Source organism: Fringilla coelebs (genome assembly GCF_963513975.1).
Source record: "Fringilla coelebs genome assembly, chromosome: 15".
NCBI lineage: Eukaryota > Metazoa > Chordata > Aves > Passeriformes > Fringillidae > Fringilla > Fringilla coelebs.
Genome location: NC_140041.1, coordinates 18,213,180 through 18,235,611, shown reverse-complemented (window position 1 = coordinate 18,235,611; position 22,432 = coordinate 18,213,180). Strand labels below are relative to the sequence as shown.

Genomic DNA, 22,432 nt, shown 5'->3' with positions numbered 1-22,432 from the left:
TGCTCCCGCCGCCCATCCCAGGGATGCACAGGGCGTGCCCGGAGCTCCAGGGGAACAGGCTTCATCTCCTGGAGATCTGAGCAGATCCTCACGTGGTGGGGAGGGGAGCTTCTGTGGGAAAATGCTGCGGGGCTGGCTGGGGCTGGCAGGAAGGAAATTCCCCCAGCGGAGCCGCCATCGCGAGGGCTCTGCCGCGGCAACTTCAGGGATTCATAAATAACCCCGCCCTCCCCAGGGAGGCACTGCTAAGGTCACTATTTTTTCCCTTGAACTTTCCAGATGAAGGAAGCAATAGCAGAAGCAACAGCATAGATTTGGCCGGAGATCAACTGTACTGACAACAGTCACAGGATTGAACTCAGAAGAAAAGTCCTTTGTGTGTGTTGGAGTTATCACCAGATGGGCCGGGCAGCACTGGGGAGTTCTGCTCAAAAATATTCCACATGGGCAAAGCCATCAAAGCTGGAACCCATGGCAGATGTAACCCACAGTAACTAATTCCACTGTTTAGACCGAGTTAAAAACGGAGGCAAATGTTTGGTGCCCATTAAAAATTAAAATGTTAAATTGTATTCTTCGGCAGACTGCTGAGGTTGAGAATAAGAAACAACTCTGATTAAGAATTAAGGATGGAAAGTCTATAAAACACTAATTACCATTGTACTTACAGGGAATTCGGCCTGTTGGGCTTAATTACTTCTAGTTCAAGATCACTCGAGTTCAGGCTGGGCTGGGGAGCGCTGTTGGAGTTGAGGAAGCTGTTTACATTTGAAGATACAACAGATTCCAGGCTGGAGTTGATGATGCTGTTCCTATTCTCCTCTAAAAAACACCAAAACCCAAGAATCATCAGCTGCCACTGCAGACAAAGTGAAGAGCAAACGGCTGCGAAGGCAGCGAGCATTCCCAGGAAACCCTGTGCCAGTGCAAACAGGGACATGTCCCCAGAGCTCAGTTAGTTACAGACACATTATACATTAAACCACAAGAAATACCAGGTACTCTTTGGCTCCTTTGGGTTTGAGATGCAGTGAGCACTGACAACACTGTGCATCTCAAAGAGCCACCGCAGCCCAGGCCCCCTCCTCAGCTCTGCCAGGCCACCCAAAATCCCATTAACTCATTTCCAGGAGCTGCCTTTGCCATTGGAACAGTAATTGCAGTTGTGAGAAGCAATTAGCAATGCTGATGGCACGAGAGCAGCCCTGGGCAGAGAGTGGCTGCTTCTGGGATGCTGCTTTCCTGAAAGACAGGCATCAGCTGGAAAACACAGAGTCCTACTGCAAGGCTACCTCTTTCCAAAATTATTTTTCCGTGCACATGGTCACACTACCACCCAAAAGCATGCAGTGATAGGGAATCCTTGCTCTCAATCTCTTTAAATTCCACCTCTTTTTGGGTGAGGAGACTGTGCAATACTAACTTGTATCCTGTGCACATATAAAGGGGGGTAAAAGAGTGCAAGAGGAACTCCTGGGTTTTGTGAAAGGTTAATCCTGAGCACACAGCAGAAAGGAAAGCCTGTAAAACAGCCTGGCAGGAGGGTTGTCTTGGGGTGTTGGTGCAGCTCTGCCACCACTCCAAAGGGAAATGCCATATCAGCTATGGAGCTGCTGCATTTCCCAGCTACCTGAACAGAATCAGCACCTGCAGGGCAGCAGGACAGGGCCTGGTTTAGCTCAGGTTGAGCTTATCTTCCAGAGGTGAGCCAAGGATGTGTGATGCTGATACATGACAACGTGCTCCTGAAACTGGATTTCATTAATCTTCATCTGTAATGAGCCACCATGGGAACAAGCAGCACAGACATTTCTCTGTCCCCAGCTCTGCAAAAGTTCAACCCTCAGGGCACCAGCACCCTGGGATGAAAAAGATGATCCATGCAGAAGACAAAGAGGGAAAAGTGAAGAAAAGCAGACTCCACAAATATAGACAGGCAGATGTGATAGCCAGCAGATGAAGAAATAAAGAAATTAAGCTGTGTAAGGACCTAAAAACTCTAAATCCCTCTGTTTTTGCATCTGCCAGAGCAAGTTTTAGGCAGCCCATGAGAGGCCACCTGTACACAGCTGGCCAAGTCCAGGGACTGTCTGTGCTGAGCCCAGCCAGCCCCAAGGCCCTGAGGAGCTGACCTGAGCCCCTGGAGCGTGGACTGACACCAGCTCATTATTTGCAAACATCTTCTGCCCAAGGCTGAAGGCTGGGAATAAGCTCCATAAGCTTGGCAGCTCAGCGTGGATTGTCCCTCTAATCTCCACAGCAGCCACAAGCCAAGAGTGGAGTCCCTGTCAGCCACAGAGCTGGAAGTGCCTCAGCTCAGGGGGAACGGAGATGAACGGCAGAATCTGAAACTCCTGCTTCATTTTATTTCCTCCTTTTTAAAAGGCTGAAACTGTACTTTGCTTCATGTTTTTGAAAGCTCACATGAAGGATTCTTTGCTGGAAGATTGATTTGGTCTTACAGCTGCAGGAGCAGAGCTGCCTATCAGCTCAAGAGCATTTCCAGTCTGCAGAGAAAAGAGCTTTTCACCCCTTACCCAAACTTCCTGTCTCTAGTGGGAAGTCAGGCAGGCAGAGCCACTGGAGCCTCACCAGAGGCTTTGTCTCCAGGAACCCTGATAACTGATCCAGGGCACTTTGGTGACACTGACCCCAGGGACCAGAGAGGGGATGACAAAAGAACTGATAAGGAACAAAGGGTGTTTGCGGTGTTGGTGACACTTGTGTCACAAGAGCTACTCCCTGGGTCAGATGTGGATAAAAACGTAAATGTTTAACAACAAAATAATCACTATAATCATAGATTAATCATGATTATCTAATCTGCTCCCTGTGTGCTGAACATGATAGTTTTTGACTTAGACACAGCTTGGTATCATGAATGCTAGAGAAAATAGAAAGACATTGGACTTCAATGAGCAGGTTTCAAGTGATGGAAAATCCACTGTCCCACCTCACGTCTTTTTATGTCAAACTGCTCCCAGTCTTAAAAAATGTGCACCCTGCTCCCATTTAGAACATTTCTAGCTTCAGTTTCAATTTTCAATTTCAGCTCAACTAGGCTTGAGCTGCTGCCTGAGGCCTTGTGCTTCACCCTGACTTCAGAGCCTTGGTCTGTCTCCAGACCAGTAAAAAAGGAAAGAAAGAAGAAAAGAAGAAGAAAGGAAATCTCACATATTTCTCATGATGTGCAGCAGGGAAGGCAAATAAAACAGTAGTGGCTTCCCAAAGACACAGGAGGTTATAGACTGTCAGAAGGAACCCCAAGAAAATGTTGCTTCACATGGGAATAAATAAATGCAGAAATAAAGAAATGAGCTCAGTTCCTCTCCCAGGCACGGGGAGGATGGCACACGGAGCCCGGAGAGCCTGGAGGCTGACAGGCCACTGCTTAGTTAGCAGCAGATAAATTACTGGGGCTGAAAGTTTTCAAAAGCAGCGTTTGATATCTGAGGCTTCACCGAGAGTCGTCCCACACCATTTCCAGAGCACGCTCGGGGCCACCACTGCTTCCTCAAACCCACGCGGATCTTTCCGACACCTCCGAAAGGAGAGTGCCTGGTAGTTAACAGTAACTTAATCAGACAAACCCACGTGTTTGGAGAGTCAGCAAAGTCCACAGCAACCACTCTGTGCACCCTGGGGAGCTGGCTATCCCCAGCCCTCCCTTGCTCCACTTGTGCTTGTCCTGCTCACCAGGAGACTCTCCTGCTTTTTTACCAAACTGGGAGAGCTCCCTGCGTGCAGCTGGCTGGCTCCAGGAGCGCATGGGCAGGAAGAACCAGAGAGCTGGGAATTGGGTTTACTCTGTAACATGAAACAACAGCCTGAGCAGACACATTTCTGCCGCCCCATGAGCAGGGCTGGGGCCTTGGCTCTTTCACCCAAATATCTGGAGCATCAATTAGTGACAGAAATGGAAAGATGAGCTCCAACATTTTTAAACTGCCATGGCACATAATCCTCAGGAAAATGCCGAACCTCCTGGCCGAGTTTTCCTGTCTGTAAAAGGCAAAGTGCCCGAGGGCATCCCGAAAGGGCCGCCCTGTGGTGGCTGCCCTTGCCACAGGTGTGGCACCACGTCCTGGCAGCTGATGGCAGCGATGACGGGCCCAGGAACATGAGAAGGGGACACGCAGGGGCCCGTCAGGTGGGGAGGGGACAGCAACACTTTATCCCATGCTAAGGCAGCCTCATGTCAAGCCCCGGTTAAGGGCCTGGATGCCAGGAGAGATTCCACTCCCCACCAACACGACAGCAGAGGAAAGCAAAGCCTGACCCTGTTAGGGAATCAGCCCTTCCACTGACAGCAGGAAAACTGCACGGGAATGGCAAGGGAATGGCAGGGGAATGGCTGGCAGGGGAACGGCAGGGGAATGGCAGGGGAGTGGCAGGGGAATGGCAGGGGAATGGCAGGGGAATGGCAGGGGAATGGCAGTCTGAGGCATGGTTAGGGCACAGCTGGAGGGCAGGAGGGCACTCACGCTTCTCGTTGGGCTGGGCCGTGTGGAACAGCGTCAGCGGGCGCTCGCTGCACGAGGGAGGCTTCGACTCCGTGCTCTTCTTGCGCGATAACAGCAGCTGCGAGTTCGGAGCCGGAGCCTCTGGCACCGTGTTAAATATCTGTTAAAAATAATAAACAAGTTGTTCTTTGGCATCACCCCGTGGAACAGGACAGCTGCCCACCTGCCTGGGCTGCACTGCTCCCCAGCACAGCCTCTGAGGAATACACACACTCAACAGGGCAACGTTCTGGGGACAGATTCCTAAATTCCATGTTTCCACTCTGCCCGCACTCCCCTTTTTTTCACCCAAGATGCACACTGCAAGCTGTGAAGAACCCTGAGACCCTGGCACTCTGCTGACTTTTTGGGGGTGCAGGTGATGCTGAGCAGCCCAGACAGACCAGCAGTGTCCCCCCTGTGCCCCTCACTGTGTGACCCCGGCGCCCACGCTCCCACGGCTGCAGACCAGCTTGGGAAAGTCTTTGCAACTTCCAGCTACAGCTGTCAGAAAACTGAGTAATCACATTTTTCTCAAGGGGATGAAATTTTAAAACTGCATGAACCCAAAGGGCAGCAGCCTTGCTGGTTGCTGATATTTGGTTATGTACTACTCCTTTTCTAGACCCCGCAGGCTCAGAGAAGGGCAGTGACCCCTCCAGACCAGCTCTCTCAAAGTCTCTATCCATTGCTGAGAGTCCATTAAACCCATTCCTCAGTGTCCTTCCTGCTCTCCTGCCCCTGCCAGACAGACAACTGGCACAGCCAGGCTTTCCCAACAGGAAAAGCACACCTTGGCACAGCTGTCTGCTCAAGACAGAACTGGATGTGGACTTGGAGCCATGATGCCAACCCAGCCAGGGCAAGCTGCTTTCTACTGCTGCCTTCACTGCCCAAATCCATTACCCCTTTCCAATCAAAACCAGACTAACAAAAGATCATAATCAGGGACCTGGCTGCATTTAGAAGAAAATGGTATTTTTTAGCACACGCAGCCAGGGAGGGATGGCCAGGACCTTGGCCCCACTGAGCCACCACTGCTCCACTGGCAGACCCCAACATCCATGGCCAACAAACACAAATGCATCAGGATTCAGATCAACACTGTGGACAAGGCCAGTACTTGGATAAACATGGAGTTAGTCAGCAAAGCAGGAGCCAGCCGAGGTGTGCATCTCACTGGCTTGCTTCAGCACTCATCTCTCTTGGCACCGAGGACAAATTCCCGTTAAACAGTGGGAAGGGGAGAGAAAGGGAATTTCTGTGATGGATTCACAGCCATGCTGACACACGGGGATGACCATAAACAAGGCTGGCTACCAGCAGCACTGGTTACACAGCCACAGCCCAAGAACCAGGTGCCAGCTGCCCCCTCCCCAGCACAGCCCCACCGTGGTTCCACTGGCCATGGAGAGGGGGCTGCCATGGGCACAGAGAGACCAATTCCTTTCCATAAACCCCTGACATGAAAGAAGCAAGGGAAGCCATTACCTTCTCGTGGTTCTCTATTAAAATTTCAATCACAATGTTCTGGAATTTGATGTCCATAATGGCAGCCACGGTTTCCTCTTGAGGTCGAAGCAGCGTCGGCCCAAACACCACACCCAGATTAGCAACAGTCATCAGGTTCTGCTTGTGATTATCCGCAACTCTGGGAAAAAAGGAGAAAGAAAATGAAGTAGGTGATGGAACTAATCCACAGGGAACCCCCTCCCTGCCTTCCCTGCCTCGTGGCTGGCACAAGGCTCACAACGCTGTTTACATTTTTCACGCTCCTGGTGAGCTCCTTGAAGGCTCAGCCATGTGGAAAAGTACAAATTTAACTGTTGTGTTCCTGGGGACCTTTCAGCCCCCATGAATTGACTAATCCCATAAAACCTCAACCCCGCGCCAGCCATTGAGCCTCATGCTGCAAACCACTCCCAGGAAAACATCTTGAATCATTAATGCTTAAAACCCTTCTGAAAACAAATTGTTGGACCTCTGACACATGCTGCTCTCCAACTCAACGAGTGACCTCATATGTTCCAAAGGCCAATTCCTTCCCAGCCATTCCAGCACCAGAGGTCAGTCCCCTCTGGCCCAGTAAGGCTGCTGGGAGGCCAAGATGGGGCTTTGCCCCCAGATGCCCATGTGTTCCCTTCTCCATGGCACAAGATGGGGACCCAGGGACACCCAAGCCCTCCTCCTCACCACCTCCGTCTCTTTTAGCTCACAGGAGGGCACAGAGCAGCTCAGCAAAGTGAAGCAGCTCACGCTGAGGATGGGGCACCCTGCTCATGGTGTTTGAGGGGTTACCCTGGAGCAGCTCCAGCTGGCACCTGGTCTTAGAGGGGCAAAGCCCCAGCAGCCCTAACAGGACCTGTCCTGTGCTCTGCCTCACCCCAAGGGGACACAGGCACGCTGGGCTGCAGGTGCTCAGCTCTCCAGGAAGGACAGAGCTCACTGGGCACCCTGGGCACTGCTGGGTCACACGGGGACACCTGTGTGCCCATGACCTGCAGTGCAGCCCTGCAGCTCCAAGAGTCTTTCTTGTGGTTTGCTCTTGACCTCTTCAACCAGGAAATGTGGTGGCTTCAGGCTGTGTGCTCACAGTTGTAGCCTGAGGGAGTTTTAGTGTCTTTTCCTTCTCTTTCTCTCCTGTTTCCCTGGACAAATGCAGCAGGCCAGCACACAGTGAGGCTCACACTCACTTGCTGGACTGACCCTAAAATTTATTGCTGTGAGTTTCTACCATTGATCTTGGGGTCAAGACATTTGTGTGCAAGCTCAGCACATTTCAGCACACTGCAAGCCTGGGCTGGCTAAAAAGAAAAGATGCTTTCCATTCTTTTCTATCCAAATCTCACCTGAACCAGCAAGAACTCATCCCTACACACAGCTCCTCAGGCAGCAGACAGGGGCACATCACAAGGGGGGCTCAGGGACTCAGGGCTGCTGGCTTAGCTCCCCTCAGCAGCAACACCAGCCCTACTCACTGCCTGGACAAGAAGCCTCACCCTGGGGCACATTTCACCCCTGGGAAACAGGCAGAGCTGTCCCCCCACTGCGTGTGCACCTGGCAGCCACGCTCAGAGTGGGGAGGGCCTGGCCAAAGCCTCGGGAGCTGCAGGACCTCCCCTCACCCATAACTGCCCCACTGCCAGGAAGCTCTGAATACTTCATCACAGCCTGTGGGAATCCTCAGTGTCAGCTGGGAGAGGTGGGCTGGCCCAGAGATGGGGCCAGAGGGGGGACAGTGCCACGGAGGGGACAGTGTCACCAGAGAGAGGACAGCCTCACCAGGGGACAGCCTCACCAGAGGTGAAGTGCTGCTCACACCCAGCCAGTCTGTCCATCCCACCCCTGGTCAGGCACAGAGCCTCTCCCCATCCTCATCCTCATCCTCATCCTCACCACAGCCAAGAGCTCGCCCAGCTGCTCACGACCATGCCAGCACCGCTGAGCTGGGAGGGGAAACAAACTCTCCTGAGGGAGTCACAACCTCATGGAGCAGCAAGAAAGGCAGAACAGGTTCAATAACAAACAATACATACTAAATAATACTTAAATACTAAATAATACAAATAATACAAATAATAGAAATAACAAATAATACTAAATAATACAAACCCACCCCCCACTCCCACCCACATCACTCACAAACCCCAGTGACAGTTTTGCATTGCAAAATTGCATTTCAGACACACATTCACATGCTCCTAATTGGATATGGAAAAACGCAGCTGCAGTCCAAATGGCTTTCAGAAGCATTAATAAAATAATAATTTTAATGATCTTCTGTGGTTAGTAAAACAATGTTCATTTATAAAAAAACAACTGAATTGATCTAAGTCGCACAAAATTAGGTGCCTCCATTTCTCATTACCGTTACCATGTCCTACATCACTCTAATAAATTGCACTGTCATCAGCTCATTACAGGGAGGCAGCTGAGCGTGGTCCTGGCAATTATTTCAGACTGGGCTATTAATGGCTTCCCAGGCAGGACATGGTCCCACAGCACCAGCCACGGGCCCTCCCACTCACCCACGGGGCGCTGGCCCTCGCCTCCACCGCCACACCCTGCTCAGTGTGCTCTGCTTTGCCTCTGAAGCGTGGGAGCTGTCCTGCAGCTCTGCAATCTGGATCCTTTCTGGAATAAACCTCAGGGCCACATGAACTCCTGCTCTGCACCCCGGGTACTTTTCCAGCAACAGCCATCCCTGTACCAGGTCACCACAGACGTGCTCCAAAACATGATTCACCTTTCACATCCTTCAAATTCCCCATCCATTACCCACAGGATAATTCACTCTAAATTATACCTCTTCATCATCCTTTGTACTAGGAAATAACGCTGCAGTTTCTAAAGATGGCTGTTCTCAGCCCAAAGTGGGCTTAATGCTGGGGCTGTTCAGCAGGGACTGTCAGTGCCATTCCTGAGCTGCTCTTTAGAAGTTTTCTAAGCAGTCACTGTATTTTCCTTTTAACCTGCTGTTTCCTTCCAGCCCTTGATGCACTCTGAGAGAACTGCACTACCATTCATTTCATTTCTATGGGTCCTTTTTCTGCTCCCCACTTTACAGGAGCCGCTTCCAGCACAGGAGAAAGCAACAACTGATGGAGGAATGTGCAGAACCTCTTCACTCCTGCTCACAGTGCCTTTGGGACCCTGGGCTGGTCCTTCTCCTGGCATGACAGTTCCCTGGGGATCAGGGGAGATCAGCCTGGGGGTGTGGGACAGGCAGAGCCTTGGCCAGGGGAAGGTCCTGACCCACTTGGTGCTGACCCAGCAGCGTGCTGGGCACTGGCAGCACGCAGCCGGTGTCCCTGGGAGCCAGCCCTGCCATGCCCTGGGGACAGCCCAGCCCAGGGAGCACCGGCCCCCAGGCCATTCCCAGGGCGTCCCTGGACACCACTCACTTCTCACTCCCTTCCAGCACAACAAAGGAGAACAGCAGCCGAGTAAATCCATGTTGGGTGTTAAATTGGATTATGCCCGGGTTGCCTGGATACTGTATAATCACTGCCATGACCAAACACAATTTAATACGGGGTAATTGGTAGCCAAGGTTCAGTGCAGGGGAAGCAGGGAACAGTAAATATTCCAGTGTGGTCAGAGCTCCTGTGGGTGCCACAGGGGCTCCTGGCTCTGCTCCCACAGAACTCCTGCCTCTCATGTCTGGAATTACTTCCTACATGTATTTTATAGATGTATTTATATGTATGTATAAACTACCGTGTGTTTATTTTATATATAAACACATATTTTATATTTAGAATGCTTGTATCTGAATCTCAGCCAAAAGTGCCATTATTAGGTCAAATATCTTCCCTGATTCAGAACAAAACCCCTGAGCAAACAACCATCTGAAGGGAACAAAAGAAAGTCTGGAGTGTTTCTATTTCCATGCCTGGGACAAACATTTGCAATCAAAGTGCTTGTTGTGGCTGGCCTAGCAATTCCTCGTAGGACAGAAAATAATGCAGCTCATTCCTCTTGCTACAGGTGAAAATCCATCCCCTGTCTGCCACTACCACTAGAGCTTCTGTTTAACGTGAAAAGCCAGTCACACAGAAGCCAGCAATCCCCAAAGTTACTGAGGCTGCTCTGGGTAGTCTGATAGAAACTGAACACCTTTGACTCTGGACGTACAGGGGAGGTAAAAAGCAGAGGGAGTAGAGGCAGCACAGTGGGTGGAGAGGTACCTGTGGCACCAGAGCCACCAGCCTTGTTCCCATAAGAGTGTCTGCAAAGAATCATGGAATCATTTAGGTGGGAAATACCTCCAAGATCATGGAGCCCACCTGCTCCCCCAGCACTGCCAAGGCCACCACTAAGCAATATCCTCAGGTGCCACATCTACAGTCTTAAATCCCTCCAGCAATGGTGGCTGCACCACTTCCCTGGGCAGGGCTGGGCAACCTTTCAATGAAGGAATTTTCCCTCATATCCAACCTGAACCTCCCCTTCTGCAACTTAAGGGCATTTCCTCTTGTCCTGTCACTCGTAACCCAGGAAAAGAGGCTGACTCCCACTCACTTGCCTCCAACCTCCTGTCAGGAGCTGTGCAGAGCCACAAGGTCCCCCCTGAGCCTCCTTTTGTCCAGGCTGTGCCCCTTCCCAGCTCCCTCAGCTGCTCCTCATCAGCCTTGTGCTCCAGGCCCTTCCACAGCTCCCCTCTGTCTCTGGGGCAGCACAGCCCCTGCCTGGGGAGGCTCAGCAGGGCTGGGCTTTGTCCAGCACACACAGCTGGGAGCCCTGCCCTGGCAGCCCCCACTCCCAGCCCGTTAACCTGGACCTCACCAGGAACGGACAGACAGACAGACACAGCAGCCTGAGCACACACAGCTGGGGGCATTTGTAGGATACAATCTGTTGAGTTCTGGGAAATGCTCCTGGGTACAATTAACTCATCCCTGCACATTACTGGGTTTAATTGGGCTGTGGCTGATGGGCACAGGGGGGCTGGGTGGGCACCACTCAGCCTCCCCCTTCTCCAAGGGGCTGCTGGAGCCTGTCCCCAGAGATGGCAGCCCTGCAGCTCCCGGGGGTCACTCACTTCTCACTCAAAGCCTCGGTGGGTTTCCCAGCCTCAGGAATGTGTCTGATGGCTGGGAGTGCAGCAGGTGTTTATTGCAGGAATGTTGTGACTGGCACCCAGCACAGTGCTGGTGAAACCAGTGATGCAATTCCAGCTGCAGCAGCACCCACTGGTGTCCCAGGCAGCTAAATCAATCACACATTCCTAAATCGTTCCTAAAAGGCACATGTGCGTGGGAGGAGGTGACAGGGACACTGGTCTGCAGCGGCCGCTGCAGACAGCCATGGAGAAGCAGGGAGCACAACCAGCTCTGCTTCATCTTGTGTTCAAAAGCCATGTGGATGTGGCCCCTGGGCACATGGGCTAGTGGTGGCCTTGGCAGTGCTGGCAATGGCTGGAGATGATGATCTCATTGGGTTTTTCCAAATTTAAAGATAGCGTGATTCCCAAGCCAGAGCACACAGGCACAGAAATGCCACACTCCCGCCCTGCACCACCATCCCTTCATCCTGCCTGCTTATCCAGGACATGCCTGCCTTCCTCAGGCTGCTCTGGATGCAGGGAGCTCTGCAAGGGCCAGAGGAGCCCAGAGCAGCAGGAGCAAACTGGGCTCACTCAGGCACACAGTGGGAACTGGGACCATGGGGAACGTGGACAGACCCTGCTGTCTGCAGCCAGGCTTGAGCCGTGGGCTCACAGCTCTGCAGCCTCCCCAGCCCCACTGCTCCAGAGAGCAGAGCCGAGCCTGAGCCATGCACGTGGAGGCCAGCGGATCCAGAAGGAGGACAGATCACCAGGGAATGACAAAACCTCCCAGTGAAGACAAGGGGAAACTTGCTGAATGCAAAACCCTTGCTGCTCTCGGGTTCCCTGCTCAGCTGGGACCAAAGCTGTGCCTGCGCTCATTCCGGGCGCTCTGACTTGCTCCAACAAGACTCGCTTTTTCTCCTGGGTGGATCTGGCCACAGCTGGATGCTTGGGTTCACTCCCAGGGAAAAAAAAAAGGGCTCATGTTGCACTGAGAAGACACTGAGGCCAAATGTGAGGTTCAGTATCAGTGAGCCAGATCAGCGTGAATACCAAACGTGCTGCGACTTGCAGGGAAACACGCAGGGAGCTCAACGCTGCTGTGGCTCAGGCATCCCAGACTGAGCCAGAGGGGTTTCCAAAGCCATCCTCTGTGGCTTTGGCCAAGCTGAGCTTGAGGGGGGATCTCAGAGCGACCCCAGCCCTGCTCACCAACCCTCAGCTGAGTGGCATCAGGCTGGCAATTCCCCGTGCCCGGCATGGCAGCACTGCACATTTCCACTGACACCCTGGTGAAAACCACAGGCATGGCCAGAGCTGATGTTAAATGTCACCATGGCTTCCACCTGCACAAACACAGCCAGCAAAGGGGCCTCAGGCTCAAACACCCCTGGGGATGGGGCTGGAATAGGACTGCCATGGCTGCAAACCGTGCCACTGTACCCCAGTGCCAGCCCCAGCAAAGCCCTGCTGCACAGGCAGCTTTTCCTCCAAAGCCAGCCCTCCCTGGTGCTGTCACACTGCAATAACAACCCCCCCTGGCCAGCAGGGCAAGGAGAGCCCGACACAGCAGGTCTGGGTTAACAAGGAACCCTTTGAAAGATCTGCCGGCACGGCAAGTGCCACGCCGGAGTTACAACCTGCTGCGTGGAAAAGAGCCAAAGTAAACGGGCTCCCAGAGAGCCTCCCGGCAGCAGCAGCACTGGGGTGAGCAAGTGCAGCTCCCACATCCCCACAGGGAACCATTCCAGGCCAGAGCCAGGTCACAGGGCCACGTGCAGGAGGTGCTGGTGCACACCTGCACCTTGCCACGAGTGCAGCGGCCAAAGGAAGGGCAGCAGAGGGGGGCTGACCCTTTTTTCCCCTTACAGGTATTTTGGAGCTCATTCACATCACAAATGCAAGGTTGGAGCTCATCCCTCCAAAATACTGAATTCCTAGAAAACAGTGTTGGAAGAAAGGAAATACAGGAATAAGGAGCTTTCAGAATGAAGGATGTGAACAGCGGGAAAAATGCTTCTCTTGCCTTCGCCAGTGGGACAAGGTGTTGCCCAGTGACTGGAAAAACCCCTCACTCCCCCAGTTCTGAGCCCCCTGCCACACACATGGGCTGGAACGAGATGGCCTTTAAATGTGCCTCCCAACCCCAACCTTTCTGTGATTCTGCAGGCCAGGGATCACTCAAGCATCCTGGCAAAAGCTGCAGCTCAAATATATCTTGGCCATGGTGATTTCCAGTCTCCTTTCTTCTGCTGAAAGACTGTCTGACTAAAATCTCTATCTGAGTTTGGTTCATGCTGGGTCTGTTCATACAGAGCAATCAAAGGATGTGCTCATGAAGCATCTCCATCCCACTCTGTCTGCGGGGACGGTGCAGACACCACCAGGGAGGCTCCAATCAGTTATTGGAAATCTTTTGCTCACTCTCAATTCAATCTCTTTCCATATCCAGTTTCAGTTTCACTGTGATAAACAATTAAAAAATGATGTGCTATCAACAACCTCTACCCAACAACACCAAGTTCAGACACAAGCCCACAACAATTCACACTTGAGAAATGCAAAATGCCTGGTGCTGCTCCTGGAGATCCAGGAGGAGCTCAGCAGAGATGTTCAACCACAGAAACTCCCCAGCAAACCCAGCAGGTGCTTAGTTATGAGCTGCTGAATCATCATGCCAGGTTGGTGATGCCAGCTTCAGTCCAAGACCCCATTATCCTATCTCCAGTCTCGAGTCTTGTGCAGGATGTGGGTGCAAAAGAACCTAACAAGGGACTGCAGGCTCTGGGGCACATTCCCCTCCAGCTAAGAACTGGACAGCCTGCATGAAATATAAGGAGCTTTTAGAGAAGCATGGAAGGAAAAGCTACCAGCACCCACACAGCTGCTCCAGGGACCATCCAGACAGAGGGGGTTAAAAGTTCATTTGCAGAAGCAGAACAAAACCTTTAGCTAATTTACACATTACAGGAAGCCAAGCCCAAAAAACCCAGCGTACTCCTACAGGGCTTTTTGTGGTGGTTTGTAATTCTGCAGAATCTTATATTAAAAACAAAAGCAGAGGAGTGAGAGGAGGCAGAGCTGGCAAGGGCAGGCACGGAGTCCTGCAGGGCTGTCTCGCCTCTGCGGAAGCATCACTGGCTCCTCCACCAAAACACCTGAGGGAGAGGAGAGCAAAGGGGAAACCAAAGGTGCTGCTGTTCCCCACAAGGCTCTGGTACCTCCAGCTCCAGAGCTCAAATCAAAGAATCATGGAACAACAGAATGGGTTGGGTTGGAAGGGACCTCAAAGCCCAACTCATTCCAACCAGGGAAAAAGGAAAAGGGGTAAGAGAGCACAGCACGAACCTGACCCAGGACAGGCAAGCTCCAGGCAGGATTCTCCCTGGCCTGCAAGGCAGCAAGTGCCTACAGGGAGTCTCTTTCCACCTCACCTCCCCTTTACCACACAGATCCTATGGGTCACTTGAACTCCAGGGCTTTGCCTGGATCCAGCACTGCCATGACCCAAAAGGATCAGAAACAGGCACTGGGCATAACAATGGCATTCCCAAAGGCAGCAAGGAGGACTTGCCTGGCACAGCCACACCAGCTCAGACAGCTCCCCGTCTGCTTCTGGCAGCCAAATCAGGCGAGCAGCACATGAGAGAGGGGCATCTCAGAGGCCCTAGTGGCTAGTGGAAATTTCCAGAATGTCCTGGACAAGAATGACTTAGTGGAAGCAATACATAAATCAAGCAAATGAATAGTTACCAGACAGCAGCATAAACAGCTGCCACGGGGATGAAATCAGACCTGCCGTGCCAAGAGGCGTCAGCCTCCTTGCCGGCTGCACCTTCGGGGGAAAGCGGCAAAAGGAGGCAAGGAAAAGCACATTCCTGGGGGAGCCGCCACCCCTGGGCCTGCACAGGTGCCCTGCAGGGTCCTGGAGCTGCCTGGCACAGAGGCAGCGTGGTGAGCACTGCGGCAGCTCCTGCAGGCTCCGCGGGGCAGCGCGGCCCCGGCGCGGCGCGGAGCTGCCCCGGCCAAGCACAACGAGCCCTGCTGTATTTCTAGCAGAAGACCTGGAGGAATTTGTTCTTCTCCTCCTTTGCCAGCAGTCCCTGGTTGAGCAGCGAGCCCTTCAGGACACGCCAGGCTCCGTGTCCAGCCCCTGCCCCGGCGAGGGTTTTGCCGGATCCTCATGAGCAGCTGCCCTGCAGAGCCCATGGAAACCATGGCCCTGATAAACAGCAAACAATTTGTGCAGGAGATAACAATCGCTGTCATCTCGGTAAAAACACGTAAACTAGAAAACACCACCACAGCAAAACCAAAGGGAACCAGCCGGCGTTGGCCAGGCCACAGCTGGGAGTGATTAGAGATAATTAATTCTGCTAAACACACGTACACTCAGCTCGGCTGCAGCCTCCTCCGTGGGCCTGACCTTGGCACAAGTGCAGTGGGTGCACGGATCAGGGGTTGTGTGGGGCACTGGCAGCGGTGCCAACCCACAGAAGGGTCTGGAAGCCCCACAGGAGGGGTATGAGCCTGGCACCATCTGTGCTGGAGAAGCCAGACTTGCTGCCAGAAGAACAAAGCAAAGCTCAGGTGTCAAATTGTGGCCATGCATGAAAAATAATTCCCTAAATGCTTGAAATATAATCAGAGTGAAATCCCCCTGCTCTGCACCTCCACAGCATTGACTCCTGGGTGAGAAAGTACATTACAAAAGAAGAAGGAGACAGGGATGATATTGCAGCTCCACTAACAAAAACGGCAATTTTCTGCAACCAGCTCCACTCCAGCAGCACCCCTGGCACAGCAACCACCAGCCCAGCAGCACCACAGGCACCTCGTTTCATTTTGACTTATTTGGCATTAAAACAAATTGGTTTAATCACAGGACCCCAGACTGGCTCAGGCTGGAAAGCTTAAAGGAGCAGGGATAGGGACAGCTCCTGCTCTCTGGGCCAGGAACAACTGCCTGGACATGCAGGCATGAGGCAGAAGGCAGCACAAATGGGCTTGTAAGGGGCAGAAATTGAAATAATTGTCTATCAAAAGGCTCCTCACCCTCTACCCTGTCTGTGCCTGTTCTTGAGATTTGTCCTCTCCCTCCTCTGTGGCCCCCAGCTGCCATGGGACCCACCACATGGGGAGGGCACTGCTAAACCACCTCCAAGGCACTTATCCTCTCTGGTACTGGGCTTAATAATTGCTATTTTTGAACATTTCAGCTTTCTTACCAGTTTTACTACTGCTAATAAAAACTGCAGCTTCATCACATGAGGAGCCCCACATCCCTCATGAGTGCAGCAGAGCACGTACACCCCAAAAACACAAAAGTCAGAAACCACCCAAGACAGGCTCTTTCTTTACTTGACCGACTCAGTTCTAGTTCTGGTTTTACTGTCAGAAATCTCCACAGCAAGACTGTGAGAAATATTTTTTTAGCTCATCTGATAAACATGCAAATCTTGATTATTCATACGTTACTTAAAATAAAAAACCCAGACAGAAACAGATGAGACAAACCCCTCCAAGCACTGCAGCCCAGCCTGGCAGGGGCAGCCAGAGGCTCTTGGCTTTGCCCCTGCTGGCTGTGGGTGCCCTGCTCTCAGCAGCAGCAGATCCAGCTGGTCCCACCCTTCTGCAGCATCCCCTGGGGCAGCCAGGCCTGTCCCTTGGCCAGCACGGCCCCTCCCTCCAAACATCTGCTGCAGATGTGAAGCTTTCTCTCCATTCTTGTCTTTAATCTGGCTCAGTGGCACTGCAGCCTCAAGCAGCTCTCCTGGAGAGTAATGGACACAAACCCCGGCCCTGTCTGCCCCATGGGCACTCCTGGGTCAGGGCACTGCTCCTGGGTCAGGGCACTGCCCCTAGATCAGGGCACTGCTCCTGCAGGACCAGCCTCAGAGGGATGCTGTGAGCCCACACCTGGGGCTGGCTGTGCCTCTGCCTCCAGAGCCCAGGATCCCCCAGGAATGGCACCAGGGCTGGAGAGCTCAGCAGGCTCTCGCTCCTCAGCTTCCTGCTCTTTGAGATAATTTTTTTCCTATTAAATAACACTATGAGCTGTTTCTCTTCCTAAAATAGCACACACCACCACACACACTGTGTGTTTTGTTTGAATTCCTTCCCCACTAAAGCAGCACAAGCCCCGCTGTAAACCTGACTCCACATCTCTACTCCATCACCAGGTTTTTCCTTTAGATGGAAAACACTGAAGCAAATACAGATTCCCTGAGCAAAAAAAAAAAAAAAAAAAATCACAGAATCCAAGAACAGTTTGGGTGGGAAGGGACCTTAAAGCTCACCCAGTTCCACTCCTCGCCATGGACAGGGACACCTCCCACTATCCCAGGGTGCTCCAAGCCCCATCCACCCTAGCCTTGGACACTTCCAGGGATCCAGGGGCAGCCACAGCTTCTCTGGGCAATCCCATCTGGCTGATGGGTGCACCTGGAACCACAGGGCTTTGGGTTCAGGCTGCAAATGCAGAAGGTTTGAAACCAACACCTAAACCAGCCATTTGGTTTCTAACAGCCTTGCCAGGGGCCCCATGGAGCAGACACAAGCCCAGGAGGCAAGAAAGCATCTGGAGTTGTGTTTAAGCCTATTTCAAGTATCATCTGTTATTTTTTCTTTTAAACAGATAACTTGGATTCTTGCAGATCTCCTCCTGAGCAGTTATCCTGATTAAGTCATTCCCCAGGTCTCCCAGTCCTGCCTCAGCCCTGCTGCTCCTGCAGCACTGGTGCAAACAGCAAGGGCAGGTCCAACCCTGCAGCCTTGAGGCTGCCACAAACACCTGATGATGCTTTCACTTCTAAAACACTAATCAAAGGTTTCCATGGGAACCTGCAGGAGCAGGAAGAAGATGGGAAATTACAGGTCAGCTCTACCACCGAAAGAATAAAAATTATCCCATTCCTTCGCCCTCGCAAAGTTTCAAGGTAACACAAAAATATTGATTCATCAAGGTGCAGAAAGGCAGAAAATACGCCCCAGAGCAGTCATTTGTTGCGCAAAGAAATCACTTTTAGTCCGTCAATGGCAGGTTTGCTCTGAAACCACGTGAGGAGCTTCACCTCCGCTCTGCCTCCTGGACAGCCTGGGGAGCCAGACCCAGTCCGGGCCATCAAAAGCAACACAAGGTTCCCAGGAGTGAATGGGTTCCTGGTGCTGCCATGGGGCTGGGGCTGGCTGGGCAGCTCCTGTCCCTCATCCCTCCCTCCCTCATCCCTCCCTCCCTCCCACCCCACTCGGTCTCTCAGCCCTCGGTTCACTCACACGCGGGTTTCCCGTTGCCAACCAGAAATGACTCAACACCACACACACACAAGGAAACTTTTCCACCACTATTAACTTTCAGAGGAAATGGAAAAAGGAGAGAAAAACACATCAGTCATAAACATACTTTGCCAAATGGTTCATGAGCAAGTGCAGCATCTGCCTGTTTTTCTCCGGGAGCCGATGAACGAGGCTGTGGATCTCCGACACCCTGGACTCCTGATTCTCTAGTTCTGCATGGGGAACAGAAGATAATTTATCTCCACATTAGGGGGTTGTTATGGGAAGAGACCTAACACTGTCCCTGACAGACATCCCGGGGAGCTGCTCCATCCCACAGCCAGCCACTGCAGATACCGCAGTGAGCTGAGAGCAGACACCACGTGAACAGCATGGTGAGCAGGGCAGGGCTGCCTGCAACCAAAGCGATTCCAGGGATGGGAATTTGGGCACATTCCCATGTTCAGTGTGCCCAGTGCAGGCCAGGCTGGAGCATCTGCTGCTCCACAGGCTGCTTGGGTCCATGGTGCTCCGTGGGAGCTGCTGGAGGAGGCCAGCACTGCCACGGCCACGGGACACGGGGCCCTCCTGACATCCCCACCCCCATATCCACAGGCTGCACGACTGCCAACAGAAAATCCCCTGCTCCCAGCAAAGTCCCTTCCCCTGGGCAGTGAAGGAGACACAGCCCAGCCGTGTGGAGCAGCAGGGAGCCCCTCAAAGCCCCCCAACCCCGTGGTGCAATCCAACTGCAGCCGATAGTCCAGCCACGGGAGCTGCCAGCGCCGCTCCCGGCACCGCCCGCGCTCCCTCCTCCTCTGTCACCCCCCAGCACCAGCCTGCCCCCAACCCAGCCCTGCTCTGCGGGCAGGACCAGCCCAGGAGCGTGCTGGGGAGGCGGCAGGGCAGGGGGCATGGCAGCCACTGGCAGAGAGGCTCCTCTGTGGGAGCCATAAACACCAACAGACTCACTCGCTGCTTTGATGAAGCTCCTTTGAAACTGGTACATCATCAGGGGCCCCGGGAGCATTCTGGAAGATAAAAAGGAAACAGGAACAAAACACATCTGAGGAACACAATCCACACTGAGAAAGCTTTGCCCCTACAATAAACTCAGCTCCATTTTGAAAAGGGCAGAATTAAGCAACACCAACTCTAATTAATTCCCCCATCAGAAGGAGTATGATCTATTCAAGGACCTTTGATTTATTCACCACTAAATTAATCTTTAATTTTAGCATTCCTTCAGTAACACAGCTTCAGTGCTTTGCTGAGCCCATGATTTCCAAGTAAGTTTGAAAATAAATTGAAAAGATAAACAAGCCTGGCTGTAAAACTTTCCCAATCGCCATTCCCATTGTCCCCTCCCACTGCTGCATCCCTTCAGAGGGACACACTGGTGCTGCCCACATTCCTCTTTGCTTAGCCAACAGTTCAGACTCTGGAGCAAAGGTTGCCAATCATGCAAGATTCTGTGATTTTCTGGGCTGAGATCCACCAGGCTAATTACACTTATCACCCTAATTGGATTTAGGCTCTCTCTTGTGCTCCCTCAAACACAACCCAGCGCACAACAGTCGCTGAGAGCAAGGAGCTGCGGTCACAACAGGTAGGAGCACGTTGTGGATAATGAGATGCTGCTGGCTGCCAACACCCAGTCCTGTTGGGAAGATCCCCAGGATGATACTGGCTCGCCTGACACACAGAAATCAGAACTACAATAAAGCTCAGCACCAGGTCTGGAAAAGCTCCTCAGCCCCTGCCCTTACACAGCACTGCCCTCCCCTTCTGCCACGTGCTCAGAAGGTGGAAGTCCACTGGGAAAAGCTCAGGGAAAAGCTTAAATCAAGGCAGGGGATGCAAGAATGAGCTTTTAAAATCATGTCTGTATAATATGTGCATCTGTCAGAGCTGAGTGGGTTCCCCAGATCCTACTCAAACATACTGGAAAGCCAGGGAAAAGCCAGAATAAATTCCCTAAGAGCAGTTTCTGCTCTGTTTCTATAAAAGTGCTGTTGTTAAGGGTCTGCAATAACAGGCAGTAAAATCCCAGACCAGCACCAAACCCCTCCTGAAGCCAGGTGAGGCTTTTCTCCTTACCTCAGGTATGTTTTCAGTGCACTAGTAATGGTCTTGATCTCCCACTCCGCACAGATCTCTGTGTCTGTCTCTGTGGCTGTCTTGGGATCTATGGAAAAAGACAAAAAAACAGTAACTGAAGGAAACTGAAGACAATTCCAGCTTGTGCCAGCTCAGCAGTGCGGGGAGACCATCACACCCCATTTTATTTGCTATTCCCAGCTCAGGACACAGGGGTGTGGGCCTCATCCCCCAGGACAGGCCAGACTCAGTGGCACAGGACAAGAGGAGGAAAAGGGACTCCTCCATCCTGAGCAAGGACAGGGCAGTGTGGCTTGGAGCATGCCAGGACACCGGGCACAGCAGCCCGAGGTGCTCAGGGACAGCAGTGACAGCCAGGCACAGACACAGGGACCAGGGACCCTCCTCCCCACAATGGGCAGCATTGCCATCCTGCAGCCAGCTCCCCACCCAGAAACTGGCTGGCAATTACAGCCACCTGCAGGGTCACCTGCAGGGTCACCTGCACAGCCACCACCAGGCCAGTGGCGGTGGGCTCAGGCACACCACTGAGACCCAGATGGTGACAGCTCTGAGCTGGGGTCAGGAGCACCAAACTGAGGCCAGGAGCACCAAGCCAGGGCCAGGAGCACCAAGCCAGGGCCAGGAGCACCAAGCCAGGGCCATGGCAAGCCCAGCATGGAGGTGCCCTGTGCTGGTCTCTCCTGCCTGGATGCTGCTCCACCAGTGGTCCTTGCTAACGCCATCCTGGAGACCCAGCCAGCATCCTGCTGCCAGCAGCAGCCCCGGGAAGGGCCTGTGGGGTCCCTGGTGTGGGTCCCCCCAGTGCCACCCACCCAAGGCCCAGGGTGACACAGCCACAGCCGCTGACACCATCTGCTCCCACGGGCTCAGCTCAGGGGCCTTTTGCCTCTTCACAGACACAAATAATGCAATTTGGAGTTTTAAAGCCCCGTGTAAGCATTGGGCAATTTTTAACCTACTTAAAAGAATGCTGTGAATAGAGTTCAGATTTCCCTCGGGATAAAGGGTTTATTTTAATTTAAAAAAACATCGAGAGGTGCTTGGAAAAGTAAATACATAAGAAATGCATATTCATACAATCATGTGTGTCTCAGCAATCACACAAATGACCTCCATCCTCCTGACTCAATGCCCAGGATACTTCCTACAGCATTGCCTTTACAAGGAGAGAATTTTAAGATAAGAAATCAAGGTAAGTTTGGCATAGTAGAAAAAAAAAAAAAAAAAGAAAAAAACTCCCCAGAAGCTCCATCATTTTTTTAACAAGAAACTTTTCACCCAAAGCAGAACAAACAGCTCCAGAGTGTGTGTCTTTGCAAAGGCTCAGCCAGCAGTTTCTAGGCAGGATCATGGAACACAAGGTGAAATTCCACAGTCGGTCCCATGAAAGGGCTCAGAGCAGTTAATCAGCTCCCCTTGACCTTCACATTTATGAGTCTGCAAGAAGCTGCAGCAGCTGCAGCATCTGTCCCCCAGGCAGGGGTGACATGCCAGCCCTGCCTCCCACAAGGACACACTTCCACAGGAACTGGGGCCACGTGGAATCAGGGGCTGGAAAAGCACCCACAGCCACAGCCAGCATTAACCCTGCAGCTGCTTTTTGCTGCCAACCCCTGATCTGACGTCTCGCACAAATTTCTCCAGGGTGAGGGGAACAGCCCAGGGAAGCACCTCATCACCCCAGTGTGATTGTCAGGGAGAGACTTCCAAACAGCCTCAGGGATGACACATCCCACAGTGAGGGGCTGCAAGGAGCCCCACTCCCAGCCCTCACGGCCCACGTGGCCAAGGAGCAAGAGCAGATGCTGTAACTCACCTTCTGCAGAGTTCAGACCTGCTGGGGCCCCACAGTGCCACAATAAACCCTCTCATGGGAGCTCCCGCTGATGAAAGTTTGGTTTTATGTTGGGTTTTGTCCTCATTTTGATGGCACACGGTACCAGTGAATGCTGGGGAGATGATGTGCCCCCCACCAGCC

General features: G+C 52.6%; 1 protein-coding gene across 3 annotated transcripts in view; it reads right to left on the bottom strand.

Annotated features, from left to right (window-relative positions):
- Positions 1-22,432, bottom strand: part of ARHGAP26 (Rho GTPase activating protein 26) — a 100,542-nt gene that overhangs the window by 21,544 nt on the left and 56,566 nt on the right. For all 3 annotated transcript variants that reach the window (XM_084215872.1, XM_084215873.1, XM_084215874.1), the window contains exons 15-20: positions 20,431-20,518; positions 19,303-19,361; positions 18,458-18,563; positions 5,994-6,153; positions 4,485-4,623; positions 669-822 (exon numbers count right to left, since the gene is read on the bottom strand). In XM_084215872.1, the coding sequence (XP_084071998.1) occupies positions 669-822; positions 4,485-4,623; positions 5,994-6,153; positions 18,458-18,563; positions 19,303-19,361; positions 20,431-20,518 (706 nt within the window). The remainder of the gene's footprint in view (positions 1-668; positions 823-4,484; positions 4,624-5,993; positions 6,154-18,457; positions 18,564-19,302; positions 19,362-20,430; positions 20,519-22,432) is intronic.